General features: G+C 35.0%; 1 protein-coding gene across 1 annotated transcript; it reads left to right on the top strand.

The window, feature by feature from the left end:
• The first annotated feature begins 3,603 nt into the window (after positions 1 to 3,603).
• On the top strand, positions 3,604 to 17,944 carry LOC136827015 (serologically defined colon cancer antigen 8 homolog). Its single transcript, XM_067084740.1, is given in 14 exon segments — positions 3,604 to 3,629; positions 7,254 to 7,446; positions 7,892 to 8,070; positions 8,208 to 8,309; positions 9,056 to 9,135; positions 9,286 to 9,424; positions 10,574 to 10,944; positions 11,520 to 11,634; positions 12,997 to 13,089; positions 13,091 to 13,106; positions 13,262 to 13,379; positions 15,953 to 16,391; positions 16,739 to 17,193; positions 17,787 to 17,944. Coding segments are annotated over 13 exon segments (2,286 nt in total). The 5' UTR covers positions 3,604 to 3,629; positions 7,254 to 7,283; the 3' UTR covers positions 17,803 to 17,944.
• Positions 17,945 to 19,064: the final 1,120 nt, after the last annotated feature.

Genomic DNA, 19,064 nt, shown 5'->3' with positions numbered 1-19,064 from the left:
TATATTATTTTGTTCTACCTTCTAATTTTAAGTTGGAAAATGTATATATGCCACTCTCAGCTAAAGAGGATCCTGTATCCACATCACCATTCACGTTTATCTGCAGTTCTTTACTCCTAGTTATTCATAACTTGGATCTTTGATATAAGTACTCATGCTTAGTAACACTAAGCATAACAATTCCATTAACAGATGTGTGTGTCTATGTACAAGATAGAAAAATTGACTATGGTCAGGTTAATCCACAGACATCGGCTCATTATACGCACAGAACCTACTTTACTTTTAGATTGTTCCAAAGATCCTCAGATTTAAGGTAAATCTCTGTTTTTTTCATGTATCTATTTTTATATGTAGTATAGAAAATGAACTGTGAAGTACTGTTTTGTGACTTCATTGACATGCTAATTTTGTTTTATTGAGATTTATTTGGATGTAAAGGAGTTTTCTCCAGTACAGTTTATGCATTATGAACAAGAAAGTACCAGGGACCTATTCCACAGTATTCATTTATCTGAAAGTTGTAGACAAATTATAACAAATAATATCAAGGTAATCAGTTTTATAAAGGGTAACTTTGTAACAAGTTTTACTTATTTAACCATTTATATGGTGTAGTATTAAATGCCTTCAATATCAGTTTGTTTTTAAGGACTCGTTCATTATAAAGTTGCTTATCGAGACCAGTGAATCGCTCAGACTCGTAGGGCACTTGTGTCATAAGGATTAATGACTTGAGAGGATAGTATAAATGGCATTGTTAGTCAAAGGAAATTTGCCTTGGAATTATTTAACATCACCTTTTATTCTCTGTGATTCGGTCTGTACTGTTTAGTTTCTAACAAAGTTAAGTAAGCTGGAGACCAAGTTTCATAAGGTTTAGGTAGGAAAAGGAAATCAGTTAAAAGTAATATACTGTATATATATTAATGTTTGTTAAGTAAAGATAATGGAAATATAAGGAAAGAACTAAAAAATAATAACATGATAAACTAGAACTCACTCTGCCTGGCATAACCTAATTACCCTGGAGTGTATCAAATAGATTCTTGTTTTAGATTTTGTCCAAAAGCCTTGAAAGTATTATAATTAACTGAAGTCTCTAGAGGGTAAACTTTGCCGGATGAGAAGACTAAACTTAACTGTATGTCAGGTGTGTTGTATGGTCAATACTGGTGATCAGAGAAGAAATATAGTCTAGTATTTGAAAAGTTTTAGAAAGCAACATGTTTGAGTTTCCAACATATCTGGATTAGGAGCAGGCTGTTAATTTTCAGGGTAGAATGGTTATGCACTTGGAGATGTGTAAAACAAGAGTTGGCAAGGGATTTGGTGCCCATATGCTCAATAAAAGACAGAGATCTGAAAGATTTAGATTTTTTGGGTATGTGATGGATAAAGGAGATGAGTTGTCATTGAGCACAGATGTTGAGAACAAGCCCAAATAATCTTTGAGGAAGGTCTTGTTGAAGACCACAACCAGATGAAAACCCTGATAATGAAGACAGAGTATGCTTTGAAGTTCAGTGATTTATAGCCAAATTTAGAATGAAGTTGAACAAGATGGTAAAACTTGCCTTGTCATTCATTAATGGTGAAGAGGGAAGGAAAATCTGTGATGAACTTAATTATATTATGGAAACCATCAGATAGTCCCACTAAAGCAAAGGGTTTTGGAAAGCATTTTCATAATGGTTGTAAAACACAAATTCATACAACTTTTCAAACTGGATCCCACACACGTCCAAGATCAGGTATAGTGGTTTTGGTTTAAACACAACTGGTTGTGGCATTCCTCATTTATGCATAATAAAACTAGTGCCAGACTAAAGAAAGAGTGAATTAATACAGTGCCGAAATGCAGCAAAGGAATATGTTATAAGAAAACTAAAGGAGTATATGTCATACCTTGTAATTGAAGAGGGAAACATCCAGTGTTATAGATTGGAAAATAAATGTTAATATGAAGCCAGAAGACAATGAAAAGACCATTTTTTATATCATATAAAAGGAACGATAAAGGACTTTACACAATTTCTAAAGAGGATGGTAGATATTTTGTTAAATTAAGTGGCAGACGGTGGAATGAAGACCTGTACATTCAGTACGTGCAAATGCAAGAGGTATTTGAAACACGAGCTTCTAGAAGTAATCATTAAAGGGAATTGAGTGCCCAAAGGAGAAGACTTTGGGGACAAAGGGTCAGAGAGGGCTTTGGTATTCGTGAATTGGGTAGGGGAGATACAGATAGAAAGAGGTGTTAGTATAAAGTATGCACAAACCACGGGCGGTAGTTTTTAACAACCCTTATAAGCAGTAATAGAAGACAGTTTACAAAAAGACATTGGGCAACCCCCAGTGGGCAAATTACCTGTTATAAGGTTACTATAATTAAAATATAATGGGAAATGTGACGAGGAAAAAAATACTTTGACAAACCGCAGAACAAATTGCATTCCTAAACGATATTTCAAATTAAGAGGTAGGACATGCCGTAAACCAGATCACTGAGTTTGATGATGATTATGGTGAATACAGTGGATGAAGGCAAATTAAGCTTTATGTATTAACAGATACCTATCGAGTTATACACGGTCATTGAGTTTCTTCTCACACTGATAAAGTCTAGCTTTCATGTCCCCATGGGCCTAGACTAGATGCTGGCGTTAGGTTGCTTGTTCCAGAAGCTTCTACAAAAAAAAAAAAAAATGTTAATTATTGTACTTGACAAACGATTAAGAATATTCACACTTATGTTTTCATTATCTCCCTCTTTAGCTTTTCTTAAAAATAACCCGACAGGTATTGATAGCTGCCGAAATATTCTTTTTTTTTTAGTTTCATCATAAATGTGCTAGGAATAAAAAATTTGTTTAGGACAGCCTTTAAAACATCGTTGGTAAATTTGACATTCGGAATAACCGTGTTCGTGATTATTATTATTAAATAATTTAAGCAGGCAATTAAGCCAGAATGATTAAATCTCATCCTACAAATTTGGTTTAAAATTCCGAACAGCACAGTAGGCCACTTACTGTCAATGTTGCCTTCACGGCTTACAGAACAAGAGTAACTGTTAGAAGAAAAATTCAATATGAATGAACATTACTGTTTATAAAAAAAACTTCTTAGGGATATAACCATCATGTATGTATTGAACGTTCATGTTATACTAAAAATGGTAGGCCTACATTTCTACTCTTTGAACTCTGTATAACATTCGTAGCATCGTACTCGTGATGGAAATATCCTGCTGCATAAAATGGTAATCAGTTTACAAACTTTGGTTCAATATCGGTTAAAAAGGCGCCTCAAGTTTCCATTAAAGACTTTTAAATGACGATATCCCCCCAGTTGAAGATTGTCGTGATTTCCTCTCGGTATCTGAAAAGACTTCTGCAGCGTCTTTTTTTTTTTTTTTTCAGTCGCACGCTCTCCATGTCCCGTCACTTCTGTTACTTCTTCTTTTACTTTTATCCTTCTCTCTAGAAGGGGCTCGTGCGAATGTTTTTTATCCAAGGGAGAACTGGTTGCCTTGGCGAGCGATAACGTTAATCGATGAAACTTACATTCCACTTCCCTTCCCTCATGGTCGACGGTAGTCGTCTCCTCGGCCGGGTGGCGAACAGGTGAGGCGGAGGGTCTTAGTAGAGTAGTTGGTTTCACCTGCGCGACTCCACGCATATGGTTGTGTTGCTTTCCCCTTTTCATTTCTGGAATCAAGTGTCTTTTCTGTTACTGAGTGTTTTACGGACCAGCGTTTGCTCTCTGTAACATTCACGAATATATCCCAGTGGTATGTCGGGTTTATCACGTGTTGCTAAACGAGTGAAATGTTTTAAAGTGAAAGGTCTCCGGGTGTGAATCAGTTCCTTTTACAAGTGTTTATGTCGTGAGAATAAAACTGACTGGGGTAAAGGTGATCAAAGTAATGGCTTAATTTTACTATCGAGAGAGAAGGTAAACCAAGAGTTTTTAACTGAAAGGCCTTCTTGTGTCCTCGTTCCTTTTACAAGTGTTCATGAGTGAACTGTCAGGGATTAAGGTGATCGAGTAAGGGTTTAATTTTTCTATCGAGAAAGTAAACCTGACAGTTTATTAAAAATTTAACTTGCTAAGAATACAGGACATTCTTGTGACTATGTTGACATATTAGCCTTTACTTGTGTAAGAATACAGTACGGGGGAAAGTCAATCGCCTATTAACAGTTCAGCTTTTAATGTTCTGTATCGTTTAATTTTAAAAACTAGGTATGCTGCTGATCTCTGCATTAAAAATGTATCTCTCTTGCGGATGATTAAGATGGGCGCATAATGTTAGTCATTATTGGTAATTAATGCATACCAGATAATATAGTCATGAATTTTGTATACAGTTAGTTTCAAGGATCGCTGTTTTTGCGATAAATAAATGAAACAATCATTCAAATCACAACATTGACTGGTTCAAACCTCATTCCTTTTTGAACAGCCATTAATGTCCATGTTTACAAATAATCCCCGGGAAAGTTTCGCCTAATTTAAATTCAGCTTTTAATAACCTGTAATTTAATTTTAAAACAAGGCATGCTTTAATCTTTTTAAAAATGTAATTCTTGCAATGATTAAACCAAAATGTTAGCTTATTGTTTAATGCATTTTATTTAATATAGTCATTGAATGTATACACAGTTTCATTATTTTGAAATGAAACAACTTTGTAACTTGACTATACTGTTCATTTTAACAGCCATTTGTTTACAAATATATTCCCCTAATTTAAATATCCACGAAACGGTAACCATAATTATACTTTTTGAACGTGCAAACTTTGATGGTTTTACATTAATTCTGCAATCCAAAAACCAAAACGTTAGCTTATGTTCACTATTTTATTTTATATATTGGTGTATGCGGTCATTATTTTGTATATGATATATATATATATATATATATATATATATATATATATATATATATATATATATATATATATATACATACATTTATTCGTATATTAGATATCCTTGTGAAAAAATGAAATACAGGGGAATAAATTTCGTCGCAACGTTGGGGTTTTATACGCTTTGGTATCTGCTAATTTGGATCACGTGTTCCGGTGATTATGTGCGCGAGCGCGCGCACACACACAAGTGTGTTTGTGTGTGTGTGATGACACTATCCTCATGCTTTTAGTTTTAATTAGTTTTTAAAATACAGTAATCTGATTATCATAAAAATGAATAAGCCCAAACAATGATCAGCTTGGTAAACAAGCAACCATAGAATAAAATGCTTGTCTGAGAAATGAGGTAAGCGAGAAAGTAGTGAACGAACGTACAGTTAAACAGAAAAGAAATTGCTGAAACAACAAACTCATGGTTTGAATGATAAACATTGATAAGCAGTTGTTGAGAAATAGGTTGAATATTTTAATTGAAAATTAAATCAGTTTCGGTCTGTTTGAAAGTTAAAGGCTTAGCGAACAATAAATTATTCTACCATGTTTCATTTGAGTTTTCGAGTGAAAACATATTCATGTATAGGCATATATATTATTATAGGGCTTTTACATTTCTGATGCCAGGGACACGATCTGAGAGAGAGAGAGAGAGAGAGAGAGAGAGAGAGAGAGAGAGAGAGAGAGAGAGAGAGAGAGAGAGAGAGTTCGGTGAAAGGGTTAGACACAAAGGACCTTTAAAAGCCAGACTGTAAGTGGCTAGTCGGAGACATGCCAATCGAAATTGGATAAATAATTCACCGCTATTGACGGAGAATGACTCAGAATGCACTTGGCAGAGTGCTATTCTTTCTAATAATAGTTTTATGGATTCTCTCTCTCTCTCTCTCTCTCTCTCTCTCTCTCTTGTAGATCTTGAGCCTGGTAACAAAATTGGAATCTCCACATAATCAATACGGCATCGAAGAGATATAAAGATGACGTAGGGAAATACGTACGAAGTAGGCCTATTTTTTAAAGATATAATTGTAACTTGTCCGATTCTCGTACGTATTGTTTACTTTGATTCGCTGTGCAAAGATAACACCACCTAATTCTTGCAATATTTAATAATGGGGTTGTGCCCTTATCATCGAATGTTATCACGCAAGTATGTATTGATCAGAGAGGGCTTCCCATAGCCTCGAAGATGATAATATTAACGTTAGATTCGTCGGATGTGCAGTTCTGTAATTACCGGAAAATCGTTCTGCCTTGACATCATCAATGTCGCGTTATTTGAGTTTAATGAAAAAGGCAATTAACTGTTCCAAACAAATATATAGTTGTTTCTTTAATAACCACAATGATTTTCTCGATTGCTTTGCGGGTTTTGTGCATGTTTTCAGTTGAAAACCTTCAAAATAAGCTTTCCCTTCCATGGAGGGAGTCTAACACCACCTTACGATAGGGAATTGGATGTTTTGACATGAGATTATAGATGCTGAACACGTTGTACAGACGTGTGTCGAAGAACACAACATGAATTGTGAATAATAAGAACTGAAGCAGTGCAGTATGTCAGTAGGCGCAGGGCCCCATAATGTCAATGACGGAGACAAACCACAGTGATGTAATAATGTCGAATGATGCTGAGCTTAAATGCGATGCTTACCCTAGACGTGGGTTACGCCATCTCATTTCTACTTTCATACCAGGTAGATTGGTCTGCGAATATTTTTTATATATAATCATAAAACAAGTTTCTAATGAAGCTTTCAAGAGGTGCTCTTATCCTAACGCTTGTGTTCAGTTAAGCAATACTCTTTCGAGGAATCGGACATTTCGATGACCTTTCCAAAGTACAGACGCTGTAGTTTCATCTCCGTGGAAGAGTCCCATCTCGACCTCCGATTATGCAAAAGGGGTGTGGTATAGTCTGCTGTAGACAGCAGCTTTCAGTTAGATACCATGATATCTTTTTAACCTTATTGGTCTAATATATATATTACACACACACACACACACACATATATATATATATATGAATTTATAATGTATTAGGTAACTGAATTTTTAATGTATTAGGTAACCGTGAAAGTGCCAGATATTTGAAAATAAACGCTTGATGTTATGGGTGTAACTTTTTCTTAGCTTATCATTAAGATAGAAAGATAATTCAAACCATGTGAACAATAAATTAAAGGAAGGAGGAATAAAACAAATGCATCATTATATATAATGTGTGTGTTTTATTTATTTCAGATTTCATTAAGCCATTTCATTAAGAGTTAAACCTATAATTTCTCATATAAACGCCACATTTTGCAATTAGAGGGGAACTAATCTACAAAGGACAAGAGCAATGGAAGTTCAAGACAGCTTTAGATACCAACAAGCTGTTCAGCGACTTAAAAAGCTCCTCTATGATGGCCTTGTGGAACCCGTGCCTTCTCATCAGTCTTCCCACGTAGAGGAAAAATATAGCGGATATAGCTCTAGTCATGTCTACAGTAGTTTTCGTAAAGGTATGTTGGTGGTAGTAATTTGCCATAAATTTATTTTGCTCCTCAGGTCGTTCTTTACTTATTGATAAACATTTGAATGCTATACCTGTATTTATGTATTCTAGAGAAAAATACTGAAGGTTTGTTAACAGAAGTGATGTATTGTATGCGATTTTATTAAGGGTTTGTATATTTTGCATCCTGAACTTATGCATTATTTGAAGGAATAACTTGTAGATAAACTTTTAAACATGCTGTTGGCTTTCCTTGTGAGGTTAACAACAAACCTTACTTGCTTAATTTCTAGTCACAGGAGGTTCTTACCTAAGGGGCAAGGAATCTTTGCCACAACTTAATTTTGTCGATATAGTTCTTAACCCAGGTGGCAAAATGTTTAGCAGGTAAACTTTGATTATTTTGATTTTTGTCTTTACTTCGTTTGTTATCGAAATCTATTTTTTTAAAGATTGGCCGAGAGATGGTGGTGGGCCAAAGAGCAGTGCTGATGAACTGGATAAAGTTTCTGAAGACACTTCAAGAAGGAAATACAAAGGTTCCCCTGAAGGAGTGTGGTGCCTCATGGAACTGTTACGCCATCAGGAGGAACTAATAGCACAGCTGGAGAAAGAGAATGAATTTTTGAAGGTGTGTTTCAGATGATTGTCGCTTGACTATTATTAAATAAAGTGGCCTATTGCAGTGAAGAAATTGGAAAATCTTGTAGGCTATCTGTTGAAGTTTCTTGTAATTTTCTTATGTAACTGAAGTCTTTGTAATTCCAGCGTGAAATTATATCTGTTAGTGATGGTGCTAAGAAAGTGGCCCAAGAAAACCAAGACCTCAGTCGTCGATTGGCTCAAGCTTTATCCCAGGCTCTGGCTCAAGTAAGTATCTGCTATGCTTAATTAAACTGCATAATAGATAGGAAAGGTCTGCTAAAACTAACTATGTGCATTTTTATCAAACAGTTTTCAATCTTGCTTACCTCAGAAAGGAATTTGTCTAGTTCATCCTAGGAGCTCAGAATTATACTTGCAAATGAAGAGTAGTATGGAGGAACTTAAAGCTTTATCTCCCTCTGTTAATACTATAGGACTGATTATAACAGGTATTATAAGATCAGCTTTTGAATGTGGAGTACATTAACATTAGAGCAGCAAGTATACTAGGTATGACCTGAAGAGACATTTTAGTGGTTTGGCACAGAAATAGAGATTACTGTTAATCTCCTGTCAGGAATGGGATCATGGTAGCTATAGGATTGCCTTTATTACCTTCACTTTTCAGTTTTATGAACTTGAAAATAATTGCAAAGACTGAAAACTTTAATTAGAATGTGTAAAGAATTTGCTACAATTATTGTGCAAAATAGAGAAAACTTTTCTATTTAAAAAAATAATTATTAATTTTGATAACTGAGTAGTAGAATTTGTAACATTTCCCCATCCATAAACTATACTGTACAGTACATGTAACAAACATTCACAGGAACAAAAAATTGTAATAATTTTGTGTATTCACTAAGATGGTTGTTGTTTCCAAGTCCTCTTACCAGGAATAAAGCCCATAATTATGTAATTTTCTCTTAAATTTTATCTTTTAACTGTTTAACTGTTAACATTTTTTGCAGGACGAAACTGCTGATAGTTCTCTTAGCACTTCCAACAGTCAGGCAGAAAAGGTTCCAGAATCTCTGGATAAATTACAAAGGTATGCATACAATCTCTGAACGTATAATGACCATCTTTCTGTAAATAATACTGTAACATTCAATGATCTGAATTAGTGATCAATATGAATAATTTAATGTGAATTATTTAAATGTTTAATTTTTGTTAATATTTACATATCAATCAACAGAGAGAAGACGGCTCTAATGGCTGAAGTTGAAAGATTGCAGTCTGCATTAGATGCCATGACAGAGAGGGAGCAAATTGCTCTTGATAAGCTACGAGCAGCACTTTCCATAGCTGAAGAAACCCAGGCATTCACCACTCAGGTAAAATTAAAAACTTTACTTTTTCTTGCTTGTGATTTACTTTAAGAAATAGTAGTTTTGAAAGAAATATTTCTTTAAAGGGGACTGAAACATGAGTTCAAATGAGACTATCTGTAATTACAATGATTCATGCTTTAATAAAAACAACTGAGTCCAGCTGGGCAGATCTTAAAATTAGATGAGTTGTCATATAAATCAGCACATTTAATATCTCTATAGTCTTGTTAGAATATTCCTTTTGGGTTTATTTTTTCCTGTATGCAAAGATTAAGGAGGATTTGTTTAGGAAATGTACTGTGATATTGTTTCTCATGTTTGACTTTAATTTTTTCAGTGCTTATGAAAAATCATGGAGTAAAAAAGATGAAAATGTGTATTTTACGTATAACTGCACTTACTGTACTTATGAGAAAAGAGTGACTTTTAGCAAGTGACAGAATTGTTTTCATCATTTCAGAATTAACCTCAATTTTTGTGACTTTTTGCCTTTATTTTTGTTTTCTTTGATTATTTTTCTTTGAACAGTGATCTTGTGATACCTATCACTTGTTAAACATTTTGCAAGGACAGTATGCTGATTGTCTTAATATTGCCCCCTCTTAATTGACCCATGGGTTTGTGATGAACAGCCCTTATGATCAATCCTTATGTATACAGACTGCTGAGTAACACAAACAGTTAAACATTTTTTGTGTGAATGTAAAAAATATAATCTTCAATGAATATCATGTCTTGGAAACAAACTGGGTAAAGAAATTTTGTCATAATATCCATCATTTTCAGTTAGGCCTTTATAAAATTTCTAAAAACTGCAGTTCAATAAAATATAAACTTTAATCAATAATAAAGACAACTCCTTTGGGCCAGCCCTGTGGGAGCTGGAGCCAAAAGAATTAAGTCAGCGGTCTGGTTAAATACTATTTAAATGAGGAAGAATCAAATACTGTATGAGATCTTGTTGGTTATCAATGAAATTCTTAATGCTCACTGTTGCAGTTGCAATAATGTGATCTTTAAGGGACTCCTCTCTTAGATTAATGCTACTGACATTAGTATGTTATTTTGTATTACATAATACAGACGTCTTAACAGAGATTTAAAATATAAAGAAAGTCACGTTACATTTACCTACCAAACTTTTCCAAAAAGGTTCGTGCGAGTAGTGAGTCTGCCATAGAAGAACTTTCTGGTTTGCTCAGATCAACACAGGAAGAGGGAGAAGAACTTAAGCACCTTCTTCAGGAAGCCGAGAAAAGGACTACCCAGGAGGAAGAGCAGCAAGAAGAATGGAAATCCCAGCATCAAAAACAAGTCAAACTTTTGGAAGAAGAGATCAGTAATCAAAGCACACAGATCACTCAATTAGAGGGCGAAGTGCGGGAAAAGGGCCGACAAATTGTTGTCTTGAAAGATGACCTTCAAGCAGCACAGGCAGCCAAAGCTAGAATAGAGACTCAGTTAGAGGAGCAAAGACAGCATGCCAAAGATGCTCATGCCAGACTTGATCACATCATCATGACGTAAGAGACAATCTCTCAATTTTGTACCAAGTAGAACAGGCAGTAGGGCAGGGACTCACTCCCCAAAATAATGAACTTGAATCTATGCTTTTCATTTATCATTTGGTTCAGTATTTACTATTACTTACTATTTGATGGACAGAGATTTAGCTGGGTATCACAATATGTACTTAGAAAATTATTTTAGTGATTAGTCCTAACATAACAGCACTAGGATATTTTAGTTTTGAGTACATTGTGAAGAACTGCAGAGGATTCTGGAAATACTACCAGTTATGCAATTAGCTTTAAGAATACTAATATAAGAAAGCAGGGGACTTCTTATTTAATGGAAGAATGTCATTATTCTGTGTTGCCTGAAGATTTTAACTCAGTGTTCTCTGAGGGTGAAAATTAAAAATTCTTATGGAACCCTTTATTACAAGATTTTCTTTAGTATTAAAGTATAGCACAAAAAGGAGGCCTATATTAAGGGCAAAAGAGGATTAGCCTTACGTGCACTGTACCCCCATGCACTTTCAATTATAAATCACGCCACCAGGTTTGTCATAATGATTTTGATGTTTCTGAAACAGGCGAGGTGCTGAGGCTGCAACTGCCACTACAAGAGCAAGAGAACTAGAAGATAGACTTTCTTCAGCTAGGCAAGACATCAGTCGTTTACTCAACACTATCAGCTCCATAGCACAGGTAATACTTATTGGTAGCTGTAGAGTTTTTTATAAAAATTTTTCTTTGGTAGAAATATTTGTAGTTATGTTGGAGGTTGACACTTACTATTAGAGCTCAAGTTGTGAAAGAAAGTCTATTGAGGAGCAAGGTAAAAAGAAAGAATAGTTAACTGATAAAAAGTAAATAGTAAAAGTGATGCAGGCTGAGGCCAAAGGGTGCTGCAAACAGCTTATAATATTGCTAACATGACAGTAAACACTTTCATGTTTAGTGCAATATTTTTAATCCAAAGGCAGTTGCAGCTCTGGTTAATTTGTTTATGGGAATTGCCAATTATGTTTGTAAATCTTTACTTCTTAAAGTATGGTTACGACACCTTATAATACTTTTAGGCCAAAGATATTCATTCTGCACTCCTTTAATGTTTCACACCTTTCAATTTAGGAAAAAAAATTTGAAAATTTCAGATACCTACAACTCCCATGCTACTTGTTTTACATGAAAGAAATTAGTATGGTATTAGGACTTTTTCAGAATTTCAAACCAATAACAAGAAATATATATAGGAATCATTGGTTTGTAGAATGTTATATTTATAGTATTGCCATTATCCCCTAGAAACAAAAACGTTGCCAAAATTCCACCTCTTTCAGATATAGAATAAATTTATTTAATCAGTCAGACACTTCTAGGCATAATGTTTGTTGATTTTTAATGAAACTGGTCGAGAAATAATGGAGTAAGAGTTTTATAGTAAATTAAAGCTTCTAAAGTCAGAGAGGCCGACCATGAGCTGATGGTCATATTGGTACTTTGACAAAGGTTGGATGTTAACTGAAGGACAGTTGTATTCTTATGTTGTCTTAGGAAGGGAGAAAGAGGTGATTTCAGATCATTTTAATTGCCTTTTTGTGATTGCCATTGTCTTTTGAGGTCAGTCCTCTTAAATATGAGCTTGTAAGGAAATTTATTTATTCTTGTTATTTTCCGTATGACTGTGGTACCAAATGTAATTGAAAAAGTGTTTTTTCACAAAGAATCTATTAGAATTTGATGGTTATGCATCTGATATATATTCATTCATAGTACTAGACAAGGTGAAAATAATCCTCGGGGAAATGATTCCACTCAACTGAATTCATTACTGTTACGTGATATACAACTACCATGAATAAGAGTGTCTGTAATGTCATAACAATAATATTTTAGTAAAAGAAAGCAAAGAAATGCTAGTTTACTGCAATTACTTCAGATATGATTACGAAACAACAATGTATTTTAACATCAAAATCATCAATCAAGAACTTTCCGTTTTTTTTTTAACTTACAAATCCATGCCTTTAAATTTACTTTAATATAATACTCCTTATTTTCTCACAGGGTCCTGGAAAAATAAGAGACCTACAATCAACAGATGATGTCAAAAGTGAGCGTCTTGCTGCTGAACACCAGATGAGCACTCTTCTTTCTTCTCTTGCAAGACAGACATGGTAAGTTGGACAAAATATCCAGAAAAGCAAATCAAGTGAAAAACTGATTACTTTAAAATATGCCGAAAGTACTTTAAATCTCGTAAATAGTTTCCTTTCCAATGAAACCTACCAAAGTGAGTGATATCTAAGAAGAGCAAATTGTTTTTCAACAGAGGAAGAAATAAAAGCTCTACATGATGCTTCTGCTGAGCATCGGAAGTCTGTGGATGCCCTACGGCAGCAAATAGCTCAGATGCAACAAGAAATTTTGGATGACAATGAAAGAAACAGGTGAGTTGATCCTCCTCATATGCACTCATATAAGTTTTCATTTGTCAGAAATATAAGCTGTGGGTACTTAACAGAATTGCTGTCAGAAAGAAAAGGTTACAATAATCAATGGAAATACACTTTCATCTATGAGAAAAACATCTAAAAAAATCAAAATGAATTAGTAACAGATTGCTGTGCTCATCTTTCCTTGATTTTAGTTTTAATCATCTAATGCAGTATGCAGTGGGACAAAAAAAATTATGATTTAGACCAAAGCAGATATGTCTGACCCCTTTCCATAGCTTCCATCAGATTTCATTAATGTCTAAGTACCCCAAGGATTAGTAATACAGGGCGTCCCTGAGTTACGGTGGCACCAACTTCTGGAATTCCGATCTTAAGACACTTTTTCAAATAATTTATCAAGAATAGGTATCTAGTTACGGTGCTGTAATCAAGTTATGGCGCCTGTTGATTACTAAGCACCGACTTACAGCAGAAATTGACTTAAGGTGCTGCTGGAACGGAACCCCCACTGTAAGTCGCAGACTGCCTGCCAATTGTTGTACAAAGCATCATCATTGACATTCTGATGAGTTACCATGTTGTCAAATTTTCTAGTAAAGGAAGACTTTCTTTCCCATAATGCACAGTAAAATTATCTATTTGGCAATTTACTGATGAGAAAACCGTTATCTTTGGGTAACATATACCATATGCTACTCATGTAATGCGAAATCTCGTGTATCGTTTGACCCCCAAATTTTCACCCATAAAAAATTATTTTATGTATCATGTGTATCATGTGAGGTCCTTTTTTGAGAGACTAAATTACAATAGACTAACCTCTTTTCCTCTGTCTCTTTATCCCATCTTCCAGTTAAATAAGTTAAAAAAGTAAAAGAATGATAAAAGTAGTATTGATAGCAACGCTATACTCGTTGTGTAAAAGTGTCCATAAACAACCGAATGAGAAACAGCTGTTTTGCTATGAACAACCGAATCGGATAACAATAGCTGTTTTGCTTGCATTTCAACCATCGTACGATAGTAAGTAATTACTGTATTAATGTTACAAATGACGTTAAGTAGAATAGGACTGATATATTTTTACATTACAGTACTGTATACCCTTACTCACTATGGAGAAAAGTTCGGCAGGGAAATACTGTATACTGCTAGATTTAAGCTGCAAGTTGTAGCTGAAGCTGAGAAAACAATGTTCAAGCTCCTAACGCCTATAAATTATCGTGCATCTGGAACAAGGATGAAACTCCCCTAAACTTCGATATGCCATCAAACTCGACCAAAATAAAATTGGAGAGAAAAGCATTTTGATCAGAGCTACTGGGCATGAAAAAACACATTTTACAGTTTCAATGTTATGGCAGATGGGACAAAACTTTCCCCCATGGTTATCTTTAAACGGAAATTGATGCCTAAACAAAAATTCCCGAACGGTATTGTTGTCTCACGAAAACCTAAACAATGCAAATGGCGCATGATTGTTATGTTTGTATTTTATAATACAATAGTAATATGAGAATAGTGTACATACAATATTATTGGATATAGTGAAGTAAAGCATAACTTTTTAAAAGATCCTTGGAAAAGATGCATATTGTATTCATTACGTTTGTATTTTATAATACGATACTATGTGAATATTACATAAGCTAATTTTATATCTCGTGTATGATGCGACCCCCTTAAAATCAGCTTCAAAATTAGGTCTTCAAAGTTCGCATGATACACAAGTATATACAGTACTTAGAAACACCCTGCACCTTTGCCTTAGTATTTCTAGCTTTAAGTGCTGTTTCTCTATGAAAGTGTTTATTGGCTTATGGACTTGTTATTTTCACAAGTTTTCTTTTTTTTCATATTTAGGTAATTTTTGTGGACACTTCTTTCACAAGTAATGGGCTTTATATATTTCTGTGGCTTATTTTGAATAATAATGTACAGTAGTGGATTATTAAAGTTATATGACTGGATAAATCTCTCTACTGTAATTGCATATTCTTTAATACTGTGCTTCATCTTGTCATTTTATTTATTTGTATAATACTGCGCTTTATCTTCGTCATTTTATTTATTTGTGAAAGGTCTCTTTCCTTATTATAAAGTAAATTAACATCATGTGAGTTGAAGCATTACAAAATATAAATATTTTTTCAGGTACAGTATTCTCTGCAAAGATACTACTGTACTATTTTTTTATATACACAGATTTGTAAATAACTCCCGTACCCCTACAGTTATATTCTTCAACATAATCATAATGAGGTCTTGAATCCTAAATAAAATGGGAAGGGATTGGGAAATTTTCCATGAAAAAAGCACTAACTTCCTTACCAAGTCTTGGGTAACAGCAGGGAACGGATGTGTCAAGTTGAGGAAATAAAACGGTTGCACGACCAACTGGACCAGTCCCAGGAGCAGTTAGTTAGGTTGCAGGAACAGGCTCAGATCCATGGTGTTATTCATCAGCAGGTTCTTGAAAAACTACAGAAGATGGGAAGTAAATTAAATAATACCGAACAACAGGTACGTATCATAATTTTATCCATATTTTTATAATATTGCAGGGAATGTCTTCATAGAATTGGTCAAAGTATGGGCGTCCTAACTCCTGAGGGTGGAAGCCAAGGCATGGAAGATCCAATTCATGTAACAAAACCAGTCCTCATTGACGACAATGAAAACAGTGGTGCAGTCCAAGCAAGTTTACCTGCAAAGGATGGAATAGGAACAAAGAAAGAAGGTGGTGACACTCAAGAGAAAAACCAAGATAATGCAAATATGTCATTAGGCAGTAAGGAAATGGATCCAATTAAAGATAGTGAAGGTGGCCTGAAAAGCCCCAAAAATCATACAGAAGAAAACTTACCTCCAAAAGTAGAGCAGAATCCCTCTGAAGACAGCAGCAAAGATATACAGATAAAACCTGACTCTGATGAAACTAAAGAAATGAAAGACAAGCCAAGCATTCCAAAAGAAGAACCCAAGAAACCAGACTCAGATGAGGTTTCAAGATAAGAAAAGAAGAAGAAACCAGACATAGATGGGGGTTTCGAGAATGAGAAAAAGAACCCAAGAAACCAAGACATAGACGAGGTTTCAGATAAGAAAGAAGAACCCAAGAAACCAGACATAGATGAGGTTTCAGATAAGGAAGAACCACCCAAGAAACCAGACATAGATGAGGTTTCAGATAAGAAAGAAGAACCCAAGAAACCAGACATAGATGAGGTTTCAGATAAGAAAGAACCACCCAAGAAACCAGACATAGATGAGGTTTTGATAAGAAAAGAAGAACCAGAGACTGAGGTTTCAGAAAGAAAGAAGAACCCAAGAAACCAGACACAGATGAGGTTTCAGATAAGAAAGAAGAACCCAAGAAACCAGACACAGACGAGGTTTCAGATAAGAAAGAAGAACCCAAGAAACCAGACATAGATGGGGTTTCAGATAAGAAAGAAAGTGATGAAACTTTAAAAGTATCCCTTCCAGAAGATGCAAACAAGGGTCCTTCTGTGATGAAAAAAGAAAATGGTAATACCGACGTTGCAGTGCCAAGCCAGCGTGAGTGTGATGCATGTCAGGGGTGGCCAGTGATTGTACAAGTTGTTGGGCAAGCCCTTGAAGAAATTCAAGTAGATGTAGACAAACAAGCTACACGCCTAAGACGTATGATGAGCACCCACAACTCACAGTGCAACAATTGCTTGAAATATCAGCTGTTTCTTGGTGTGGCAATGTATAGACTTAATGACCTTTATAATTATTCTGATACCCTCGGCCAAAGGATTGACTCACTCCTTTACAGGTGCGAAGTTTGCTGTTCCTAGGCCAAATTTTGTCTTTGTCCTGTCTTGCATCACCTGTCCAGAGAAGATGTTTTTAATATACAGTAATGTAGAAATAGATGAATTGAAAATATATTTTTAGTACAAAAGACATCTTAGAAAGTTGATAACATGAATATTGCTTATGAATTATAATTACAGTACTATACTCCAGCTTTGAAAAAACAAATTTAAAATTTTGTGTTCTCTTCTTTAGTGTGTGGAAAGGATCTTGCAAAAGTGTTTGTTGACTCTAGCACATCTTTAATCTATATTGAGTAGATAATTCAGCTGAACTGTTGATTTGCACTGTCAGACTGCAGTGGTGCACACCCATTTTGTAACTGTTTTAAATTTAACAAATGCATGTACTGTGTTATTTCGTGTGATGCATGGAAGCAAGCACATTAAGGATAACTGCGAAAGTAATGAGCAACCGGCACACTGTTTTATGTGCCTTGTCTATACTTTTAGGACATCATAATGAATTTACAGTCTTTTTATTCATCTGTGTATATACAGCACTTAAAAATAACTGCAGTGATGCTCAATTTCAAATTTTGTTTTTCCACAGAATAATGACCTACTAGAATCACTACGAATGGCTCGAAGTGAGTGCACTTCTCTCCAACAAGAAGTTACTTTCCTGAGAAAAGTGACAGCAAATGCCACTGCCCTTAACTTATCTTCCTCTCCTGACCCACTTCCAGTAGTCACTGAAATAGCAAAATTTTCCCAAGACAGATCTCCATCAAAATCCATGAAGTCAACTGAAGATAATTTGAATGAAACTAATTCTCGAGATCTCACAGCTGCAAAATTCCAAGTCCTAGCAAATGATGGAGCATTTAAGAATGTGGTTGTAGCACCAGGTGTAAGTCTTTTACAAATGTATGAGTAGCACTTATTAATCAAATAATATATTTGATGTTAATGCAGTCTGTTTTTTGTCACTTGAGTACAGCATTTTATACAAGGGATTTGACACATTATACCTATACTGGGGACGCTGGTACCAAACCTTGTGCAAGTTGAGGGCCCAACAGTATTTTCATGAAGAAAGAAATATCTTCTGTTAGTGATGAAAAAAGGATTATTAAAAGTATAGGTAAGTGGAAAGTTGAAAACTAGACCTTTGGTATTATATCAGTCAGCCTTCATGGAGAAAGCTTATAGATACAGATAACCATTCACTTGACAGTACCATACCGTGGACCCGAAAATGATGACTGCAGCTATCAGTCACTGGACATCTTTGGGAGACACTTGAAGGTACTTCATGTGTAGTGTGACAGTGCACTGTGCATCCTATGGAATGTTGGTAAGCTTAGCACTTTAATGATAAAATAGAAAGATTAACCGGACAGTGTTGACATTCTTACCTTGTAGGGCTGGTCTGAAAGGTTTGCTCCTGTAGAATAATGTTATTGTACCAAGTAAATTAAAACTTCCTAAAACAGCTGTAGGCAAGAGAACCAACCTTTTCATCTGGTTGTAGTGAAGGTCCCACAGCATTGAGATACTGGAACTATCTGTATATATTCCAGTATGAGATATTGGAACTATCTGTATGTATTCCAGTATGAACTTTTTAGTTTATATGTTACTGTGTGTAAACAATTTTATGGGGTAAATTAATTTTTTTTTAATACGGATGGGTACATGTGCTCTGCAGATGTGTGCTAGTTTATATTTATGAACTTTCTTGAGGTGCTGCTCCAGTAGCAAAACCCCACGCTGGCTTAAGCTACTGGTTTTTGGACTGAGTTTGTGAAGCCTCAAACCCAATACTCCTGTTTAGGCTCTGGGCAGGGAACAAGAATAATTTTTCTGCTTGCCTCCTTGCAGTTAG

Source organism: Macrobrachium rosenbergii, chromosome 1 (genome assembly GCF_040412425.1).
Source record: "Macrobrachium rosenbergii isolate ZJJX-2024 chromosome 1, ASM4041242v1, whole genome shotgun sequence".
Lineage (NCBI taxonomy): Eukaryota > Metazoa > Arthropoda > Malacostraca > Decapoda > Palaemonidae > Macrobrachium > Macrobrachium rosenbergii.
Note: the sequence above shows the minus strand (reverse complement) of the source record. Positions and strands in the feature narration are given on the sequence as shown.